General features: G+C 32.5%; 2 protein-coding genes across 2 annotated transcripts in view; one reads left to right on the top strand and one right to left on the bottom strand.

Moving 5' to 3' along the window:
- Positions 1–3,770, bottom strand: part of LOC105622296 — a 4,862-nt gene extending 1,092 nt beyond the window's left edge. The window contains exons 1-2 of the mRNA XM_012203716.1: positions 3,585–3,770; positions 1,814–1,931 (exon numbers count right to left, since the gene is read on the bottom strand). Coding sequence (XP_012059106.1) covers positions 1,814–1,931; positions 3,585–3,755 — 289 coding nt within the window. The 5' untranslated portion in view covers positions 3,756–3,770. The remainder of the gene's footprint in view (positions 1–1,813; positions 1,932–3,584) is intronic.
- Positions 3,771–5,960: 2,190 nt separating this feature from the next.
- LOC105622295 (MAU2 chromatid cohesion factor homolog) lies at positions 5,961–9,885 on the top strand. Its single transcript, XM_012203715.1, has 8 exons — positions 5,961–6,185; positions 7,015–7,203; positions 7,377–7,655; positions 7,745–7,994; positions 8,538–8,785; positions 9,014–9,219; positions 9,408–9,610; positions 9,686–9,885. Exons 1-8 carry the CDS (start codon positions 5,961–5,963, stop codon positions 9,883–9,885), a joined length of 1,800 nt encoding a protein of 599 aa, XP_012059105.1.
- The last annotated feature ends 354 nt before the right edge of the window (positions 9,886–10,239 follow it).

The raw sequence follows: 10,239 nt of genomic DNA, 5'->3' as shown, positions 1-10,239 counted from the left end.
TAAATTAACTTAATATTAATAGTATATTTAGTAGACGAATTAACTTATTATTTATTATTATTATTATTATTATTATTAATATATATATATATATATATATATATATATATATATATATATTATATATATATTAGGTGTCGGAAAAAATTCGTGGCGTTTTTCTCGTTAGATGGCATTAAAAAAACGCCACGAACTTTTTCCTAATATTATATATATAAACATTTTCTTAGATTTTTTGAAACATTTAAATTTAAAACCTGTTTTGTATTTATGTTATGAAGTTAAAAAACGATATACGAATGATTTATCTTTCGATACTCTTACTGTATTACTTTCTCTTATCCGTTATATATTTTGTCTTTCTTACATATATCGTATTTGCAAACCTGTAACATAAAAGCGAAGTTATGTATAGTCACACGAAGCAGTCGGGATTATTGTTGGAAAAATGTAGAATGAGATGAAAAAAATTACGAGTTAAATATTTTCTCGTGTGAGATATCGCATGCATACATTTTTTACTCAAAGACTGGTTGTAAATAATAAAGGACACATTCTCGACAATGACATTTGCAAGATGTTTCTCAATCGCGTAATTATTATGAATTAAGAATAAAATTTAATTTTTCACGTGGAATTATTCGAAAAAGATAACGCATTTGTTTGCATTATTTTAAGAACTGCATTACTCGACATCAAGTGAAATTCGATTACATTCAGTATAACTTACGTAATCTTTAATAAGTAATTAATAGTAATTACTGTATAATATCGAATAAATCAACAAGTTTATATCATATGAATTTTACACGTTCACCATATTTTAATGTTTGCCTGGTTCAAAAACGAATAAAAGAAGAAAATTACAAAAGATATTAAATTTCGTTCAATAACTGAAACTAGTATAGTTTTCTTGGTATATTTAGAAATATTTTGATCGCAAATGTTTTCGCCCATGTAATATTCAAACCTTGAGAATCGCTGCCATATTTCGCGTGCACTCTAATGTATGAACATATGTATAATTAACTTGAAAGTGCTTGCATGTAACATGTGTCACTGTCACCTAGTTATAGCAATTAGACTTTCTCAAGCACTGATGATAAAACGACAGCAAATTCTAATGTGTATGTTCCATGAGGATCTGGCGTTTGAATATTCATTGAAATCTTAAGCATCTCAAACAAACGTCTCGATATCATCTTCCGACGTTGCTTGAAATCTCGAGCACAAATGCAATATTAAATTGTTCTCATTTGAACTCATTACATAGAGAAAGGTGCGATACAGACCTAAAATACAACTACAGCGCTCTTCTTTCTGTGATGATTATATCGTTTTAGTTATCAGAAATGACTAATTCAACTAGAAATAATTATCGAATCAACGTCGATTCGATTAATCATTTCTGGCTGGGTAATTAAATTAAGATCTGAAGATAAATTTAAATCTTGAAACGCATGAATTTTAATTCCGTCGCTTCACTCGAGTCTGTTTAAGCCAACATTCGAAATTAGATTTCTAGAAAACGCTTTAATATTTTATGATAATATCCCAGTTATTTTTGCACAGCTACCGGGATGCGAGGATTACGAGGCGAGGCGTTGCGCGACATTAACGCTGCGTCGGCGAATATAGTCATCTGGGAGCGGCTATTGTCAAGGTCAGAATCTCTATTGTTAAACAGCAAATAGCGATGTTTTTTCTTCTTTTCGTAATAGCGAGGAAGCTCGCTAACGGTATCGTGTGCGGATTGAAATTGCGGTCAAATGCGCGCTCGCATTACGTTGCGGCGACGGTTACGAGGATTTACCTCGAGGACAGTCAACTGATCGTCGAGCCTCAGCCCTTCGACACTCCAGGCCCTCTTCGCCCATGGGACAGCTCGTGAACGATGCCTCGATAGTATTTTCACCAAGTATCGCGTCGATCTAAAAATATTTCATCATTATATCGCTATTACATCGCTGAGCGTAGAATTCCGATGCGAATGTTCGCCGCTGTTATGAAATTCTCATTTCGACAAATGTTAGTCATCAATTAATGCAAACGCATCGTCGGATTTAAAAACAAATTCTTTATCGCTTTGCGTTCGCAATCGTTGATAGAAAGTTCTACTCTTTGAGAAAGTCCGTTTTTGATCGCTCACAGTTTGAAAATCATTTTAACTCATTCTTGTAAAAAATCTACAATTAATTAGCGATTAAAATTAAAAATTAAAATTAAAAAACGAGTTAAAATCGGAAAAAATTTTTTTTAAATCTTGAATTTGTACCGTTTACCGAAAAACATCTCATGCACTTAAAGCTGAGTCATGCTCGTCATTAACGCTGTAAAAATTATTTTATCTTTGTTATTTATCAGAATAATTAAATAAGGACAAATAATATGTTTACGAGTATTGTGAGCATGAATCAAACCATAGTCTAGTATCTATTTCCATCAATGAAGATTAACTTTCTCGGAATTTTTTAAATTCTAAAGCCCGTTTCTATTAATATAGATTAATGGGCTCTCTATAGTAAGATCCAAATTTTAAATCTTAAAAAAAATTGACCAATTTCGACACAGTCGAATGTGAGAAGAATATCGACTTCGTCAATTTCTTATGGTATTTGATATTTAAAACTTATTGTGGAAAGCCCATAACTTTAATCTCATTGTCACAGTTGAACTTATTCTTCATCTTTTTCTAAGAACTAGATTTTTAGAACTAGAAAGAGATTAAGAATTAGTTGAAGATTAAAAAATTAAAATACATTAATAGAAACGGGCATTAAAATTAGAAAAAGATGAAGCAAAGTTGAATCAAGATTTAAGTTAATCTATATTGGTGGAAACGGATGTAAGAGGGATTAAGTTGAATGTTTGTTATTACAAGCGACGTAATAGGATACACCGGTGATTATTTCTCCTTGTATGCCGCGCGCGTTTATTTCTTATGCGACGATTGCATCACGAAACGATTTGTTCGGAATTAAAAATTCGACTTACAAGAGGAACCCGCAAAAACCGCCTTTTCAAGGTACTGACTTTTCCATTTTCGATTCTCGCGTGACACAAATACACTCGTGATTTAATCTTATAAAATTCCAGCTGAATCGAACTTTGCCAAAACTGACAGATATAATGTGAGCATTTTTGCTCATATTTTGTTACAAGATTCTTAATGCTCAAGATTTTAAAGCTAAAGATTTCGTTGTAAGATTATGATATGTAAGTGAGAGTTAGCAGTACAATCTCGGATAATTAAAAAAATAACAATAATTTAAAAATTCAACCATAAGAAATAGAAGTAATGGCCATATAACGGTCACTAAAGTTAGATCTTTAATATTTAAATAATTCAATCTGAAAAAAATTCCTATATATGTACTTACATGCATATTTGTATTCTATCGTTACGGCCATTACTTCTATTTCTTATTGTTGTATTTTCAAATGTACGGTCCAAAAATAAAATTCTTATTATTAATAATTTAAAAATAATAATTTAATAATTTAATAATACTAATTTAACATAATAATCATAATTTTGGAATAACTTTAAGAACTGGGACACCGTTCGACATCCCCCGGCTTACTCGCTTGAACGCGCCCGGTTTGGAAAACATCTTCACCAGTTTCGCCAGTGCGTTCTCCGCCTGGACCTGCTCCGCGATGTCAGTGACGTTCGTGGCACAGTGAGTTTCGCGTGGAGGAAGGAACGCCAACAAACCGAAGAAGAATGCAAGCACGCATTGGTCGTGGGACATCGCGCGAAATGGAAAAAAAAAGAAAGAAAGAGATAGAGATCAACGAGCTCTCGCGCGTTCGATCCCGCGCGATTCGAAACAGGAGACTGGTGATCAGCTGGCGGGAACTCGGTGTTTGTTGAATATCTGGTGGGGATATCCTACATTGACGTGGAAAAGCATTGCTGTACGTGCAATTTGTTCAATCTATGAAAATAAGAACGCTTTATCCGATCGCGTTATGTAGGCGGATTGAAAATAGGCTTAATCGTATATAATTATTTTCTAAATTCATTATTATGAAATAATAAATTGTGTGATTTCCTGTACACATCATTTACTGATGATTACGAAGCTTTGAACATGTCTTTATCGAGAGAAAAATGTGTAAAATGAGTTTTATAAACCAAAAGGCTTAGCGACTGATTCAATCTTCAATCACGTCTTATATTAATCTTTTGCCGAAGATTTAATTTGAATATTGCTTAGCAATAAATAATAGAAAGATGAACAAAGAAAGAGAGGATTCAAAGTATTATCTTAAAGATGATTTTAAATTGATTGATAATTTTAATTTGATTATTAATTGATTATTAATTGATTAGAAATTAAGTTATAAATGCAGATAATGATATTTATTGAATGCATAGATAACTGATTATGAGTATTGAAAAAAAAAACGTTATCAAAAAGCTTTTTTTATGAAAAAGCACAAATGAGCGCTTTTTAATGCTTTGCAGACGTTGTTGCGCTACTTGGGCAATAAGAAATGATTGTAATTATTAAATATTAATAATATAAGAAAATTTGGAAGAAAATCAAGAAAATATGACGCATTAATCTTTGAATTCGCTTGAATTTTTATAAATAGATCAAATTCAATTTATCTATAAAGATTCAGTAAAATCAAAGGATAATGCGTCATATTTTTTTTATTTTCTTCCAATTTTTCTTAATATTTAATAATTTATTATTTATTAGTAGGAATAGTACGTAATTTTTATATATAATAATTATCCATAACAGAGTAATATTTACACATCTGTTTAATAATTATTATAATATTATGATATAAATGCGCTATCTGATCAGGTCCATTTATAGCCGTACTGAGGAGAATTTTTGCGTCGCTAAGTAATACGATATTACGAAAATTACATAAGCGAACAGTAACATATTTCCACCAGCAGAGGGCTAAGATGAAGAGCATTTACTCGTTAACAAGTTAACAACAACTGGAAAAGAATATAAGTTTCGCTTGAAGAATCCGATCAATTACTAATATTCTGCACTGATAGATCTGCTTGCAAAATTTGCAGAGATCTCTAAGAGAAAGATTCTGTGATTAGCATAACCCATACAGCACAGAAAGATTGCAGCAATGTTCAACAATATTTCTTTACAACATTGCTGCAATGGTAAAATGTTCGTCTTACAGGTAGACGGTGACTAAAGTCATCTTACGTGATCAATCCCATAGGAAGAAACAAAATTGTCGCATACATAAAACGGCGGAATATCAGTGATTGATCGAATCTATACGCGATGATACGCGTCAATGCGGCGAAAGTTAGCGCAATAACCAATCATTCTTTCACTTTTATGAAAAAGCAATAAACTGATTGGCTCTTGCGCTAATTCCCGCCACTCAGCAAGCGTTGCCGCGTTTTATGTGCAGGAACCCTAAAATTGGGCTCTCAGGAAAAAATGTAAAGTATGTTCGAAGCAAAATTTTGTTTAAAAGCTGATTCAAGGACGATTAGACCTGCAATTTCTGGAAAAATTAAAATTTTGCAAAACATATATGGAACAGTTTCAGTCTATTTCGGAATATGTAACGAATATTTAAATGAAATTTTTCATATTTGAATGTTACTTTTACATTCCGCAAATATTTCGGAAATCGTGAAATACTCTAGGAATGTTTTTTTTTTTGAGATTTTAGGAATTTTTTATAAATATTTCAGGAATATTTAGCGTTAGCTGAAAACGACCGAGTTTGATCGATGCGATGTAATAATGTAGACTTTTTAAATTCCAAAAAAATGTCGATAATAATGATATCTTTAATTTTTTCTTATATTTTCTCTCATTCTGTAATCTCATTCAATCATATCATCTGGCCTTAGCATCAACTTGACCACTGTCTGCAATGCCCACTGGTGGTAGGTCACTGCAGGCCATAATAGAATACGTCTAACTTCGTTTGTGTTGTGAAATGTTAAAATGGCGTCTTCTCAGGACGCTTGGTATCTGTCGTTGCTCGGTCTGGCCGAGAATTTTCGTACGTCAAACCCACCTAACATTAAGTCGTGCATTCAGTGTTTACAAGCGGTCTTTCATTTCAAACCGCCACAGCGCGTCGAGGCGCGCACTCATCTTCAGCTCGGCAACATCCTGCTTACGCACACGAAAAACATCGATTTGGCGCGATATCATCTAGATCAAGCGGTTAGTCTTTTACCTCTTTCTTATCTGTCATATCGAGATCAAACAACTCCATCATTCCTCTTTTCCTCACCTCGTCTCTCTCCCTCATTCACTATTTACACGCGTACATCTGCATTTTTGTTTGTCCTAACCTCTTCACGTGTAATGACAACAAAAGCTGTAACAAGCTTCCCCAAGTGTCACTCTGATTTTGGGATGAAACTCCGATTTTTATTTTGCCTTTACCAATAAAATATCCATTTTTTGAGAAAGATTCTCGATCTCAACTGTTTTAGAGATATTATGATGGAGAAGAGTGACTCTTTCATTCACAAAATTCACTACATTAGGAATATTCAGGAATACTCTTGGAATGTTTTCTTAGGATTTTAGAAATCTTTTATAATTTATATTTCAGGAATATTTATTAGTGTTAGCTAAATTTAATTTAACTAACATTTGACTTTAATTTTTGTCACTATTAATAATAAATTAATGAAATTTAGTACATTAACATATGTCACAAAGAAAAGCTTGCAATCACAATCGCATGCAGTCAAAGTTATTATATTTTGATACACTGTCTTCAAGTAGAAAGAATATCATGTTAGGAAAAAATATACAATACCTAGTATATATACCTAGCGTTTCAATTTATTTATATATAAATAAAAACAAACATGCCTAATTACTATTTACAAATTTATAAATAGCTAGTTTTTGAATTTCTAACTATATCATAAATTGCATAATCTGGTATAAATTTTGAATGTCATATCAATCATGACTTAAGTTAATGATGATCGGAGTGTTAATGAAATTTATAATGATCCTTGGTTATTCTCTTTAGTGGCGATTAAGTCAGAATATAAATACGTTCGACGATGTGAAGTTTGAAGCAGCCAGCATTGTCGCAGATCTGTATGAGCAACAACAGCAGCAGCTGCAGCCAAATTTGAGTAAACCAATTTTGAGGAAGGCGATAGAATTGTCTCAGCACAATGTCTACTGGCATTGCAGGCTTATCTTTCAACTTGCGGTAAGTTTAACAAGCTTAATTCTTTATTGCATCTTAATTATATTTACAAGAAATATTAATAGGCACAAAGAACCGTTTCACTATATATGGCATTTTTTATTTAAATGTATCTAATTCTTTATATTTTGAATAAATAATGTATTCATATGTGTGTGATGATTTGTGAATTGCAGCAAATTCATGCCTCAGAGAAGGACTTTGTTGCAGCAAGTAGCTTACTTGCAGTAGGCGTTGATTATTCCCACATAAGTAATGCTGGTTATACCAGAGTTCTCTTTCTTTTAAGCCGGTGTATGCTATTATTAATAGATAAGAAGTTCACTGAGGTTCATCCTCTTCTAAATTCAGCGAACCATCATATAGAAAATTGGCAAGGCAACTCATATCAAAAGGAGTATTTAAAGGTGTATTTTCTAGTTCTTCAAGTATGTCATTATCTTATGGCTGGCCAGGTGAGAATAATTATAAGTGTTGTAATTTAGATAGAAATATTGTATGGATATAACATCTTCTAATATTATTTTTTGTATTATTAAAATAGGTAAAGAGCGTGAAACCTTGTTTGAAATCCTTGCAACAAAGTATACAGACTATAATGTCACCCAGCTGGCCAACAGATGATGTGGTAGTCACAGGCTCTAATATCGGAGATATGTTTATATGGATGCCGAAAGATCACTTATACGTCTTGGTCTATTTAGTAACCGTTATGCATTCTATGCAAGCCGGATACATGGATAAAGCACAGAAATATACAGATAAAGCGCTTAGTCAAATTGAAAAACTGAAAAGTAAGTATGCGTATTATTTTTTAATTAATTAAAATTTAATTAGTTTAGTCTTTTTCTTTTACATTAGGCCTCTGGCCTATGTTATACCTCTCTCATATGCTTGTGATGCGCACGCTGATTATTCAATTCTTACAAGCATATGGGACTAGGGGAGTTTTAATGCCGGTTCCGAACGGCGGATTTTTCGAGAGGTGTTTCTGTGGGAAAGAATACTTTCAGGAGGTTGCCAGCTTTTTCCGAAAGGAGACACGAAAGTAAATATTTTGGTTCCTATTGGAATTGAACCCGGAACCTCTAGCATAGTAGACCAGCGCGCTGTCTGCCATGCTACGCTCGCGCTCAAAGTAGTTTATTATTTTCTAAAATTACAATTCTTTTGTTTCTTTATTCACAAATTCTCCAATCAATCTCGAATAAGCGATGAAGGTCGGAATCAAACCGCTCCGACGGAGTTTCGCGTCATCTCACATAATACATTATTTTCTTACATTTTTTATTGATTTAATATTTCACAAAATCGAAATCTTTATTGTTATTTTACAGTTATCGATAATAAACCTATCTTGTCCGTGTTTCAATTAATGCTCTTGGAACATATAATCATGTGCCGGCTTGTAATGGGAAACAAAAGCGTAGCTCTTACGGAAATTTCTCAAGCTTGCCAACTCTGCAGACGGCAGCCTAGGTTACTTCAAGGCCATAGACCACAACTACATGTATTACTAGGTTTATACGCAATGTCTATGAATTGTTTGGAAGCTGCAGAGGCTCAGTTCACTGCTGCGCTCAGAGTAAGGAAATAAAATTGTTATTATAAATTGTAATAAATAAATATAATAAATAATTCAAGAATTTTTTATACATGTTGTCACGTCTTTAATCTATATTAGTTGCGTATACTCTTTTAAACATTTATTTTTTGTTTTCTTTTTGGCTGAATTTTACGTACAAATATAATTAGATGTATGAGGTATTGCTCACGGTAGCAGACATTGAAAATAAAGATTTATCTTTTTCAGACGTCACAAGAGAGAGAACTCTGGACATTCGCAAATTTGAATCTGGCGATAGTATATCTTAGATCAAAGAAAGAAGCCGAGCTGGGAGTATTATTAGAAAGAATAAATCCAGAATCTCTACCATCGCATTCTCATTCTTTGAGGGCAGCTGCATATTATGTACAAGGACTTCAAGCTTTTTTCGGTGCTAGATACAATGAAGCAAAGTAAGATTTTTTTAAATATTTCTTTTCACATATCCTAATAAATATTCTGATAAATGGGAATGAAATTTGTAAGTTTAATTTCCCGAAAAGTAAAAAACAATTTGATTCTCAGTTAGCGACGTTAAAAAATCTCAGTGTAGAAACAATTTGAATATATTGATGTATTATTGTGCAAATATAATTTTCAGACGATATCTTAGAGAAACCTTAAAAATGGCAAATTCGGAAGATTTGAACAGACTCACTTCCTGTAGTCTTGTGCTTTTGGGACATATATTTCTTTCGTTAGGAAATAGTAGAGAATCAATGAATATGGTCACACCTGCGATGCAATTAGCTTCAAAAATACCTGATGTACATGTACAATTGTGGGCTACTGCCATTTTAAAAGGTATGTGCATATATATTGAAAAGTAAGTAGTAATTTTTTAATTAGCTGTATAACTATATAATTGAAATATTACAGATTTATATAGAATTTGTGGTGACCCTACTCATGAGGCCGAAGCTTATCAAATGCATTGTACATTCTCTCAAACCCTCTTGAAGGACCATTTTCAGAGTTCTCAAGTAAGTGAGCACTCGCTCATTCATTGGATAGATGGCCCGGTTCCTGCATTGCCAATAACTAATCCACCACCATCTACATCGCAAGCAATTCTCTAATGGTGTAAAAAATATTTAGGTGTGTCCACTTTACTTAAATTGTTCAGCATTTTGTCTGAAACCATGTATATTACTAATTATCTATTGAGTTGTAAAATGAAATTGGATTTAGCCTCACATTCATTTTAAATATTAAAAGAATTATAATAACATTTCAGAAAATTGGATTTAATTGTAAAGGCGGAAAATAGGATTAATGGATATTTGATATATCCAAACTTTTTTAATATATGAAATCTATAAGAGTACGACTAGTTAATAGCAGAGCTTAATAGCAGTTTGCAATATTGTTTGAATCATCGAAATTATACACGGCAGGGACTGACTCTATATATATATATATATATATATATA

This window comes from Atta cephalotes, assembly GCF_000143395.1.
Source record: "Atta cephalotes unplaced genomic scaffold scaffold00043, whole genome shotgun sequence".
In the NCBI taxonomy this organism is placed as follows: Eukaryota; Metazoa; Arthropoda; class Insecta; order Hymenoptera; family Formicidae; genus Atta; species Atta cephalotes.
Note: the sequence above shows the minus strand (reverse complement) of the source record. Positions and strands in the feature narration are given on the sequence as shown.